The 13,562-nt window shown below is 36.6% G+C and overlaps 1 protein-coding gene across 3 annotated transcripts in view; it reads left to right on the top strand.

Annotated features, from left to right (window-relative positions):
* Positions 1-2,167: 2,167 nt before the first annotated feature.
* LOC115418630 (cyclin-dependent kinase-like 5) overlaps positions 2,168-13,562 on the top strand; it is a 46,543-nt gene continuing 35,148 nt past the window's right edge. For 2 of the 3 annotated variants that reach the window (XM_030133159.1, XM_030133157.1), the window contains exons 1-3: positions 2,168-2,275; positions 3,857-4,078; positions 6,404-6,438. In XM_030133159.1, coding sequence (XP_029989019.1) covers positions 4,015-4,078; positions 6,404-6,438 — 99 coding nt within the window. In that variant the 5' untranslated portion in view covers positions 2,168-2,275; positions 3,857-4,014. Of the gene's footprint in view, positions 2,360-3,856; positions 4,079-6,403; positions 6,439-13,562 lie in introns of all 3 variants that reach the window. The other variant, XM_030133158.1, reaches the window with a different exon arrangement.

Here is a 13,562-nt window from a genome sequence, read left to right as displayed (position 1 = left end):
TCCCCCACCCACAACCTTCCTTTAACACCTCGACGTTTCTAGACGTATCAAACGGCTAAAACATCAAAAAAAAAAAAGAAAAAAAAGGGAAAGAACACATACCAAAAAAATGTAAATAATAATTATAAAAATGTCTGAAAAAAAAGAAAGAAAGAAGGACTGAGATTGTGATGGTGTTCAGGGCTAATTTCCTCACAGCAGAAATTCACTGCCTCATTTTATACACTGCCTCTGCCGTACCACTGATTTTAATAGTATTCACATATTCACATTAGGTGGAATTTTGTAAAGCAGAAATTCAAAATATGCAAATGATCAAAACACAGGCTACACTGTGAAAGTACCCATGGGGAACATTATGTTCATGATGATAATGTTGCATGTCCAAATATAGCTATAGTGACGACTTATTGTGTCGTAAGGATACAAATATATGCTACAAAATGAAAATGCATTCCTTAACAAATAATCAAATTTAATAGATGAAGCTAAACTCTGGTGATAATATACACAAAATCAAAACACTCCATTGTTTTGATCACCGCTGGCAGTGATCAAAACAAAAGAAATCCCATTCTCTAAAAGGAGAAACATCACAGTACGTTACAAATGGAGTTCATGTAATTCCTATTCAGCAAAACATGATTAAAAACGGGCCATGTTCTTTTCAAGTGTTTTTTTTTTTGTGTGTGTGTGTGTGTCTGTGTGATGACCTCATTTTTTCACTGCATGGCAGAGAGATGTGAAATGTGAAATATGTGATACTAAAACACAAAGCACACTTCATTTAATATTGATCATGAAATATAACTGTGACATTTGACCTTTCTAAACAGTCTTTCACCTGATTGTGAAAATTAACTGGAATCAAGTAAATTATCTTTCAGTTCCTCAGAAAAATGACCAGACTTTTCATCATTTGTTTGTAATGAGACTATAATATTAATGTGACCTGATGCTGACGGATCTAACAACTACACTTAATTATTATGTTAATAGACAAATTACAGACTGATTGTGAGAGTTCTATTATTCTCTGTGTTGTGATTGTGAACATTATTATGTTAATATCTTGTCAGAGCTGCAAAGTTAATTACCACAAGCCTGTAGCTTAAAATTATTAAAACCTAATTACATAAAGGAACAAATTTAAAGATATCAACGCATGTCACTGTATATAAACTACACACAATCGACAACGTCAAACACAAATAAATAAACTATCTTCAAAACATTGGATTTGACAGTGCGTAGATTTTCAGTTGTAGGTTAGTCCAGTGGGTGGCAGCATGGCTTCATCTGAGAACACTAGTGTGGCAAAAGTTATAGGCCATTGATCCTCTGGAGTGTTTTCAATGTCACCAGCTCAGATTTTAGCTGAATGAGTATGGGTTCATGAATAACAACAATTCCAGAATTTATCTGCAATTCTCTCTTTCCTTTGTACAGCATTGATTTATATGGGAAACATGATCACTGTTAACATTTGCATGAAAAAATAGATGGACATCTTTACATCCAGAAAACACTCGACAGGTTTTGCATGTACACATATCTGTAGTAAATAAAGTGGAATGGCTAGATCATTTATTTATTGTTTAATTATTTATCTGCGCTGCGTTATCAAATGGAAGATAATGTATTTTGTGCATTATTTCTGCAGTTTTTAGCTATGTGTTCAATAGGATGAAGTTTGTTTTTGCAGGGTGACACTTTTAATGTCTGAATGCACATACTAACCTCAGACTTGGTGAGTGCGCTGCACAATTTCTCATCCTGACCACAGATGAGCAATGCACTTGTTCCTCAGCAGAGCCATGTTTAAGAATTTAGCCTCTTGTTTTCAGCTTTGTATGACCATTACTCCAGTATAATTCAACTCTTCTAGTCCTATATGTACTTTGATATGGGTTTTATATAAAGTATGTTATGATCCTTAGCGGAGGGTGTGAGCTTGTGAATTATGTAATTGAGAAACTAGAACAATAATATCCCACCTCGTACAAAAAAAACCCGACCGCAACACAGTTTTCCCTCCCGTGTCGCCGTTCCGCGCTGTGATTGGTTAAAAGGAAGTAGGCGTTGGAATAAACAACTCTTTCGAGCTTTTTCATTGGCCCTCGTCACGCCGCTCAAACTGTTGCCTGGTGATCTGCCTGCAGCTTGTCAACCGCACGATCCAGTTACTGTAGCTGCCTGCTGCAATGAAAATATCTTCGTTGGTGGGTGGATATATGGGCCCAGTTCCATCATTTTTTTCCCAAACACTGACTGAGTGAGTAGTTTATTTCATCATTATTTTAAAACGAATTCAAGCTCGGCATAATGTGAATATTTCCATGACAAGTTCTCCAGAAAGGTAACGTTTCCAAGCTTGAGGTTTCTGTAGCTAATTTGCGGTTTTGTGTGTTTTGTGAAACAGGCAGTGGACCAATGAGCACAACTAGTTAACGTAGCTAACTAACCAGGCTGAAAAGCTGTTGCTGTTAAGACATTTTACTTAGTTGGCAGTAGTGTAACCATATCTTAGACTTGTTGGATTTTTTTTGTGATGTTCTGCATTGAAAATGTGTTGCTACAATCATTCTGTGGGCAGTCGTAGCTAACAAACACACACTCATTTGGACGTACAGTACAGAAGCTACAGTGTCTGTAAAAACACATATTAGACAGTGCTGGAATTATTTTAGCTGCTGTTAAGGATATAAGGGATTTTGTATCAAGAAGCAACAGGAAAACTTGATGACTGATAGACAACTCTAAAGCTATTATTCACACTTTTTTAAAACCATAACTCAAGCGTTACCTTCTATGTAAATGTCTACTGGCTGCTGCGATTTATTTTACTGTTTTTACGAATAATGTGTAAAGAAATCAGCTGTAATGGCAGTGACGTTGTAAACTCAATCCCTTGTTTTTGCATAATCCTCACCGTTATGTCTACTTTTGACGACTGCAAAACCGATTCAGCTAAATATAACACTGCATTGATCATGTGAAGAGGTTTAAAGATCCTGTATTGTAGATTCCACAGACTCATTCCATTACCACGCATGAGTCATTCTGTTGATAGAGACAAAATATATATGATCCACAGCAATGCCCAGTGCATTCCTCATCATATTAGCCTTCTAGGTCTAGGCCTGGAGAGTAGTTGGCTAAAATCAGTTCTGGAAAAAACAATAGGCTGCATGCCTCTGCATGTAGGTTGTTAAATCAGGACAGAGGGGAGTGCAGTGATGTTTAAAGAGATAGTATTGTTTGAGTTTAGTACGGTCCTCCTCAACTTTACTGTGTCAGTCTACCTGTGTTGATGGTTTGTGGCTGAGTAATTAGGGAGTAATAGACCGCACAGTGGTGGTAAGTGTTCTGGGAGACTGAGTTTATTTTGGTGCCAAGGTTTTGCATACTGATGAGCAGCTTGTGTGCCCACAGCACTGTAGGAAACTGGGAGTGTGAGTAGGCTACGGAAGTCCTTGAGCTTTCCAGTGAAGGAGAAAATGAAATGGAGAAAGGGCTATCAGGAGTCTTATCTGATTTAGTAAGAATAAAGAGTGTGTGGATTTCAGATGAGATAGTGTGATCACAGGAAGGCTACGCTGTCAAATTAAAAGTGTGTGATCAAATTTAATATCCTTGTCCTGTATTATTTCACGAGGACATTAGACTGTGTACTTATGATACATGATATATGACTCCAAAGTTCTTCACCTAATTTATGAACACCTGCTCCTTTGTAAATTTCCTTCAAGAGGAAACCATTACACAATCCAACATGTCCTTTCCCTGTTTTGAGCTGATATTAGCACACTGGCTAAAAAAGAAATCTTGAATTTCACATGATGTTTTCATGCAGGTGAAGGTGAGCCACTGGAGACGGTATGTGGTGGATACTATGGCTTACAGCCAGCGAATGCCTCTTAGGAGCCGACAGCTGGCCGCCTTACCCCATCCTGTAGACGGGCCCCCTCTGTCTGAGCTCCTAGCGTCTCTCTCTACATACCTTTTGACTTCATGAAGATCCCTGACATCGGTGATGTAATGAATAAATTTGAAGTCCTTGGGATTGTGGGTGAAGGTGAGAGTGCTTCTTTTACTTCAGATGTAACAATGTGAAAAATAAAAGCACATTCTCTATGCCACTAACAGCTAATCCAAACAAGCTTTTTGTGTGCACTCACTAGATAGGTTGTAGGGCTTTCAAGTGAGTAATCATTTGATTGTTTTTATCCAGTTTGCCTGAGGAACAAGGTCATTAAAAGCCTGACGTACTGTTCATGTGTTTTCACAACTCAATAAGGTCGAGGACATTTTTTTTTATTTCCAGTGGAACAACAGAACCTAGGTACTTGTGACCTGAATTCACATTCTGGTGATGTAAGTGCAAAAGTAAATAGGTGGCTATGACATTCAGTTAAATTGTCCATCGTATTAATAACAGAGGGTGATTTGATGGTGAGACCCCCACTCTACCAAAAATGCATCTCATGGCTTCTTTTTTTCCTTTAGTCATTTGGTTGATATAAAGTGGCAGAGCCCCTGAGGTAAGGCCACCCACTTGTCCCAGTTTCTACACCCCTACTTCAACCTCCTCGAAGTTTTATAGTGTGTGTAATTTGTCGCTAGAAGACATGGGCAAACTTTATACTGGATTTTGAGTGGCTGTCCAGTGATGAGTCGCTTTGGAAGGAAGTCAGCACTTTCAGTGCCATATTAAAACTATGAAGTTGTTGAAGTTTTTTTTCTAGTCCAGCTCTGCAGCCTTCACACTCATAGCACAGTGCGCTCCACTTGGTCCAGAATCATAGTCAATTTCAGTCAATTTGTTTGCAAAATGAATGGAAAAACAAGTCATTTTTGCTTTTGTTTTTTTTTTTTTTTTCATATCACAGTAATGAGTTAGTCTAGAGCAGGGGTCACCAACCCTGGTCGTCCAGATCTACTATCCTGCATGTTTTAGATGTTTCCCTCTTCCAGCACGCCTGACGGTTGTTATCAGGCTTCTGCAGAGCTTGATGATAGGCTTATCATTTGAATCAGGTGTGTTGGAAGAGGGATGCATCTAAAACATGCAGGATAGTTCATCTCGAGAACCAGGTTTGGTGACCCCCTAGTCTTGAGGAATGAATTTTGCTGCTTTTTTGCAAAATACAACATTCATATGACCAATGGAAAATACAGTTTTACAAAGCAAAAAGTAATTGCTTATTCATTTTATTTTAACTTGTTATATATACTGTTTAAACTTTAAGAGTGTATTCTTTAATACCTTTCTAGTTGTACACACAAGTACACAATATCTTAATGTTAACGCTAAACAATATGAGATGACACAAGAGTTATTGATATGTAGAGGTGAGAGAAAACCATTAGAAAACACAGGAAATTTTGCAGTTAGTGAAAAGCCTGTGGATATCAATATACACAATGGTAGACTTAGATAATAACAAACTAATGTGACCTATATTAAGCTTATACAGCAATTATGTAGCTTCATAATAGTCTCCCATAATGGCTCATTTAACTCCAGCCTAATGAGATTTAACTCCAAACAGCCACTTGACATCAAGGACATGCAGTCCTGTTTTCTTAATTTCAATAACATATCAAGAGTCGTGGCATTAATTAGTGGCATGGCAATTGGTTAATGTCAGTCCCTGGAAAATCTGTGGCAGTAAAGCGAAGCATGCCATTTCTGAATTATATGTTGATATATTTATGCTCTTTTAAGTTTATTTAATGCCACTTGAGCAAATGGTGGTACACCCTGTTTTAAATGAACAGCAAAAATGTTCTTCCTAAATGTAAGGTCTTTCAAAACTCTAAACTCTGTTTGAAAGAACATGAATGTATAGAACCAGCTTCTTGGAGACTATAGACGGTTTCTTGTAGCACCAATGTGCTGGTGAAGGAGCACCGAGCAGTTCGTCATATGCCTCCTCAGTCCAAGAATTCCTCTTGAGCCCTCGGGGGATATGTGTGTGACTGCCAGGGTCGATAACATCAGAACTACAGTAGCTTGCCAACACTTGCGTCCTACTTTCTAAGCCACCTGTCCTTTTATAGAGGGGGATGTTTTTCCTTAATTCATGAGAAGTATTAAAAAAGACGTTTATAAAACCTTTGTAGCAAAGTGTAGTAGTAAAAAAGCTCCAGTAGCTCCTGGACTTGTGCGTACGCTATTGGCCAGCTGGTCTTTGTTTATTTATGGCTAAAGGTCATGCTGGCATGTTAATTACAAATCAACATTTCTGAACTAAATTCATGCTGTCAGTTTTTATTATTTCATGCGGGGTTGCTTTTAAGTAAAGTTGGCCTACTTTGGCATGCATGAATTCTTTAAATATTCATGGAGTATTAGCTGTGATATATCTCAAAGTTAAACATGTGGTTTGCTTTTTAGGTGCCTATGGTGTTGTTTTGAAGTGCCGACACAAGGTAAGACCTTTTAAATTTTTATATAGTCACCACAGTCTGTTGTTATTTAGTCGTTCTATAAAAGGTATCCCCAGTGTTTACTCATTTCATAGCCCACAAAGTCAGCAGAAGCGTTGAAGATAGATCTTGTACAGGATATGGCTTATTGAAGGAGACCTTCAGAAACCATCAGACCCAGACTCTGTGTTTTTAAAGGTGTTCTTGTGTTCGTCATGCACCTGGTCACTGCACTTAAGCTAACTGCAGCCGCTCAGTGCCTTAGAATTACAGAGATGCCTCTAATTACTGAGATTAGCGGTTCATAAGGGCCACTTAGGCCCCTACGAACCGCTGGCTAATTCGTTATAGTCCCTTTGTTTCTGCTGAGGTTCATTCCAGTGAGATGGATCTACTTTAAATGGCTGCAATTTTCTCAATTCAAATTCTGGTTCTTACTCATCCTCTACTCTGCCACTTCATATGTATTCATTCATGGAAAGGCAAAACATGATAGCTTTTTACCAATTAATTTTTTGGCATTAGTAGATAATTAATAATAACATCAGGACAATGAATAGCAGACAATCCACATTGCAGTAATAGCCTGTCATCTCAGTCCATTTAAGGATGAGGCTGTGCCAAGAATTGACAGCACTCCAGCATGAATAAGAGAGACTAACCACCTCCTACTTACTGAGATCTGCAGGAAACAGACAAAACACTTTAGAAATATCCCTAATCGCCCTCTTTTCCACCTCGTGCCTCCGTTACAATGTTCATTACAGCAGCGACCATACACAGTGTATCCATTTATCAGAATTGTAATACCAGTCAGATAGCTTAAGATTTGTAAAAGAAAACAACACTCAGAAGTGAGGGCAAAAAGGGAAAGCCTGACTGTAAGGCAGAATCACACCCTGTAATTACTGAGCTTTATTATTCAGACTGATTGATCCAAGGTCGAGGCAGCTGCAGATGCCGATGCCCTGTTTGATACAGCAGAGCTCACAGCCATAGGCTTCACTGAGGCTCATACTTCACATGAAGACTACTGCTTTGCCTGTAACACTCTATTTACTGTGTATTTGTGTGGAAATTAATCATTATCAACATAATTGCAGTATTCAATATATGATTTTTTAACTAACACTGAAATTTTTATTAATTCCCAACTGAGACTTATAGAACCGTCATATCCAGTATGAGTGAGGCTCTAAAATGAGACTCAAAAGGCAGCATCTTAAACTGTGGGTGTAAAGGATAGGAGCTGTCACGCCAAATGGACTCAGCTTTGTTGAAAAACTGTTTGTTATACAGAACAGACTTGTCTTGTTTAGTGAGTACAAGTGATTTTGCTGTGAATTTGCAGTTCTGCTCAGAAGGTTCTTCTGCTTGACAGTAAGAAAAAATAGCAACAAATCAAGGAAATGTTAAAAACAAATGAAGAAATAATGTGAGCATCAATATTTCTGTTCTGTAGCGCGTAAGTGCTCTCTATGAATAGGATGAATTCATGAATGGTGTTTGAATTATGGGTAAAGGTTTATTTGATGATCAGTTGCAGAATTGGTGAAGTCATATTGCAGTTATTTTGGGCAATATTGGGATTTGTTCTTGTGATTGCAATTTGAGGCTGTTGTCTTGGTCATCAAGGAAAATATGCAGAATATAAATTTTGGAATGAGTGACATGATTAATAAAAATTTGAAGAGAAAAAAGTACAGACTTTCATTCTGCATGTTTAACACTGTACCTTTCTCTGTTCTGTTGCTCTGAATCCAAAATATACACATACAACAGAGGTGGTATTTTTTCCATTTCTGCCATTTGATCACATGGAATCCTCCATAATCTTACCTGATGGCTCCTTAAAATGCAGTCTTTTGGGATTATATAATTGAACAGGATGATAGTCCAATTGCGATTACTATTCAATTAATTGCAACCCGATTTCTCCCAGAGTGAACAGTAAATGTGAGTTTCCTTGATGTTAGTACATTTGTGTGTGGTTGAGTAATATTTACTAAATGAGGTCCAAGTATGTATTATGGTATTTGTGCATAAAGAGCCAGAATTTTTTCCTTAGAATTTGGTTCAGATGAAGTAGGACTGTTAACTATCATACAAATAATTCCAATGAATTATTTGTCTTTTCTGTTCGTTTTGACGCATGAGTACTTTATAAGCCTAACAATACACAATAAGTATGAGACTGGAGAATGAGTTGGAGAAAAATGCAGACTTCAAATTAATTAGTTACTTGTGCATTATCCTTGAAAACCAAGCAAGTCGGCTCAATTTGCAATATTGTCCACAAGAATTGCAATATGACTTTTTCACTAATAATGACAGCTACCAATATAAGATGAAGGAGTTCAGTGAGATGACAAAACTGTAGTGAAATATGTAATTTCTGTTTCATCCAGTAGGTTTTGTTCAACTGCAAGATGACAATTACCACAATTATGCAAAAATAATTGTGGTTGGCTCAAATAATTGTGAGTAGGCGATTATGTAGTATTTCCGACAGGTCTAATAGGAAGGTGAATATTAAATTTGCTAATGCTGCTCAGTGTCTGCTGAATGTGCAACTAAGCAACGGCTCCTCAACATGTAAAAAAAAAAAAAACTTCTGTAGGGACAGTACTGTATTGTAATGCAGTTAATTTTGCAGTGCAGTTCAAGCCAGAAAACAAGTAAAAACAATCAAAGGCTTATTCAATAATGCAGCAAACTACATCTACAGTGTTTGTAAAAAAAATGGTTTATCTTAAGAAATTAGCCTTTTACCCGATGTATTGTAACAGATGAATGGTAATCTTTCCTTATCCTATAACATTTTACATCCTGCAGAAGTAATTTGTATTGTTTTAAATGATCATTCCTGTCCAGTTATCTTTCATATATATATATAAAGATATTCCTCTTCTTTTCTGGGGCTTATATGTGTTGGAAATTCATTAATATATGCAGTTTTGATCAAATATCTCTCAGTAAATTTATTGCTTGATGTGTGAAAGCACAGGAGGATAAATTCTCTGGCTGCAGATCAATGTGGACCGGTGCCATCTGGAAAATATCGTATTGTTAGTGTGAATGAACTGACATGTTTTTTCAAGGGCTAACTCCCAGATCTATGCTGCATAATTATGTGTGCATACACAGAGATGCGGGACACATAGTCAAACAGGCGCAGACACACACACATGCTGAATCACACATAGGCTGAGGGTTTGATGGTGCTGTGATTATGGGTAGGAAAGTGTGAGGGCCAGAGAAAATGGCTGCATTTGTGTTTAACAACTGCTGCTGCTGAGCCGCAGCTGCTCATGTTTAAAGAATATACTTGTTTGAGCCGCTCCACGCCCCTCAAATTTGGTTTATACAATGTGTGTATTTAACAGGAATAAATAGGTCCATGAAAGATCTGGGCCCGGAGATCGAAAGCATGAAAATAGAAGAATATATTTTCACTGATCCTTACAATAGTTTGAATATAGTTAAAAGGCTGCAGGATTGCAAGTGTGCATGCTCCCTCATATGTTTTACAGTAACCGTACATGCATAGAGTTTGAGGTAACTGCAGAATGGGATTATGTTTTATAAGTGTTAATCCTCCAAATGTAACTGTTTGAAATTACAATTAACAAATTCAGCTTCTATCTTTAAGATAATGCTTCCCAATTACTGTTCTTTTATTCAACCAGTAATTGAAAATCTAGTTGGAGTAGAGTGTAGTAGTAGGTTTTCCATCAGAAAATCTTCACTTTAAAAGAGCTGTAACCTGCAAAGTCTTGTATTTTTCATGTTCCTCCTCTTAGTCTTTGAGCTTCACTGTTCAGAGTGACGTCTGTCAGGGCAGAGTTTGACACCATGTTTTCACTTTTATCTGCTCAAAGCACAGAATTTCTCTGTGCTCACTCAAAATCTGATTTTAAGGCATGTACTTACAGGCAGAATTCATGATATCAGAGATACAAATATCTCAGGAGTGATCGTGACCTACAGTAGCACACAAGCTTTACAAGTACATTGTGGAAACGTGAAGGCAACACTTTAAGTCATCCCCTTAAGCGAAAATGGAAATGGAAAGTCCATCTGATGAACTTTTAAAGTGGTTTTTACAGTGAGTGAGAAGGAGCAGATGCCATGTTGAAGTGTGTATGTTGGGTTCAGTGCATCATCTTTAGTGTCATCTGGTGGTGAAGTTGTAGATTGCAACCAGTGAGTATGCCCCTCACCCTTCCCCTGGGTGGCCACAAGAAATGTGAAAAGTCAGTATTACAACTGGTGTTTTATTTGTCCTTTGTGTGGAATTTATACTTAAGGAGATTTTAACACCAAACTCAAACACAGTAGATGTTGGTAATGCATCTTGATGACCTGCTATAAAATGGAAAAAGAAGAATTAGGGTTGGGGGATTTGGCCAAAAAAGACTATTTTTTGTCTTTTTTTTAATGTTATGGACATTGTTTTCAATATACTTGAACTGAAGACAGAACTTCATTCTAAGTACTCTTTCTTTACTATTTTCCATATGAATGGAGAAACACATTGACAACTGTTGCATCACAATAAACAAACATTTTGCAATTTGTTGAAAAAGGAATGAATAATGCCAATATTGCAATCTAGGCATTTTTCAGAATTTTCAGAAAGTAAAACCTTGATATTTGATGTATTGCATAGCCCAAGGTGAAGTATTTCCAAGCTCAAAGTGAGTTAAACCCCTGAAAATACTACACCATGGGATCTCATATTTCTTGTGGAAAACAACATTAGTATTATCATTTTTACTGGAGAACTTCAGTGATGGCTTATAGTTTTCGAATTGTACCAAAAGTACTACATTTGAACACAGTTTACTCCAAGATATTTTGATAACACAAATCTTGCTTGCGGGCACACATATCAAACTCAGACATTTAGTGAGTACACAGAAGGCAGATGAATGCAAAAACATGACACTGTCAAACACTGGCATCTCTTTTTTGTACAGTTAGATAAAACTCTACAGAAGGAATGTATTAGTTAACTGACTGATTAATGAATAAATAATTCCAACTCTGTTCAACTTCTGAAGGGACATGAACTGTAAAAGTCCATTAACTAAAAACCAAATCAGGCATATGTTCTCCTTTTTAATTATTATTATTATTATTTATTTATTTACTTGAATTCTCTATCCATTCTGTTATTTCTACTTGATGTTATGGTCTGTGTTTTTGAAACTGACAGTACAGAAGGGATAGGCAACAGAACTAAAGTAAGGTCACCTTTATGGCATTAACTACTCGACAACAGGACGCCCCTGTCGTAATGAAAACAGACACTGAATATTGTCACACCTGATTTAAGAGAATGCCACTAAAAGCTGTCGTCTCTCAAAGTGCTTGTACGTTCTCTTCAACAATTCAGGGTCAGACATGTTGCAAACTTGGTGACATTTGGTTTGTTGACTGGACAAAACTAGGGTTATCAGTGATACAAAAGGGAAAACACCCTTTTTTCTTACTCCATTACGACCCTGAGTTCACTGACACATGTTACGAGATGTGTTTGCTTCATGTGAATTTCACAGCAAGCTTCGTGTGGGTTAGCTGTTGACCTGACAAAACTTTAAAATAACTGAGTGTAGTAAAATTAAGATGTTCCTTTCCTTTTAGTGTCCTTGAAAGTGTGAGTAAAATGATAGTTTCACTTGTAGAGGTGTGATTTAAGACCTCCCATGAGTGTGCAACCTGTTGATGCACAAGTTAAACACTTTGTGGACCTATCAAAGTGGAAACTTTGAGGGAAATTAAACACAAAGGCTTCTCTTTGGTTGCACCACTAATCTAAATCCAGGATAAGCCTTATTTGAGCCAATGGCTGTTCTTTAGTATGTGGTGGTATGTGAAATGTAGATGTGAGAGGGTAAACATTGCTGTGGTGTGTATTTATTTAAGCGTGGAACACCTCTTAGGAATGCATAGTACACACAGCGGCCCACTGAATGTGCTTATCATCCTGTGAACTGGTTTCCCCAGCCTCTCTGTCGACACAGAGGTAAAACATTGACAGCATAAACGTTATGCCTCTTCAGTGATCCACTCTTCAATGATCTGCTTTGACACAGTTCAGCCCTTTCAGATCTATAACTGTTTTTATGGTGACTTCTAAGTGAATTTTTGTCTGCATTTAATCTTTCCTAAGTGATTTTAATAATAATATTATAGCATATTTATATATATATATATATATATATATATATATATATATATATATATATATATATATATATATATATATATATATATATACAGGGTGGGGAAGCAAAATTTACAATGAACATTTAGTTGTTTTTTCTCAGCAGGGACTACGTCAATTGTTTTGAAACCAAACATATATTGATGTCATAATCATACCTAACACTATTATCCATACCTTTTCAGAAACTTTTGCCCATATGAGTAATCAGGAAAGCAAACGTCAAAGAGTGTGTGATTTGCTGAATGCACTCGTCACACCAAAGGAGATTTCAAAAATAGTTGGAGTGTCCATAAAGACTGTTTATAATGTAAAGAAGAGAATGACTATGAGCAAAACTATTAGGAGAAAGTCTGGAAGATACTATTAAAGAAGAATGGGAGAAGTTGTCACCCGAATATTTGAGGAACACTTGTGCAAGTTTCAGGAAGCGTGTGAAGGCAGTTATTGAGAAAGAAGGAGGACACATAGAATAAAAACATTTTCTATTATGTAAATTTTCTTGTGGCAAATAAATTCTCATGACTTTCAATAAACTAATTGGCCATACACTGTCTTTCAATCCCTGCCTCAACATGTTGTAAATTTTGCTTCCCCACCCTGTGTATGTATATATATATATGTATATGTATATATATATATATATATATATATATATATATATATATATATATATATGTGTGTGTGTGTGTGTGTGTGTGTGTGTGTGTGTGTGTGTGTATATGTGTATGTATATATATATATATATATATATATATATATATATATATATATATATATATATATATATACATATATATATATATATATATATATACATATATATATATATATGTACATATGTGTGTGTGTGCATATGTATATATGTATGTGTGTGTGTGTGTGTGTGTATATA

This window comes from Sphaeramia orbicularis, chromosome 4, assembly GCF_902148855.1.
Source record: "Sphaeramia orbicularis chromosome 4, fSphaOr1.1, whole genome shotgun sequence".
Lineage (NCBI taxonomy): Eukaryota > Metazoa > Chordata > Actinopteri > Kurtiformes > Apogonidae > Sphaeramia > Sphaeramia orbicularis.
The sequence above is the reverse complement of the archived record's forward strand: the minus strand, read 5'-3'. Positions and strand labels throughout refer to the sequence as shown.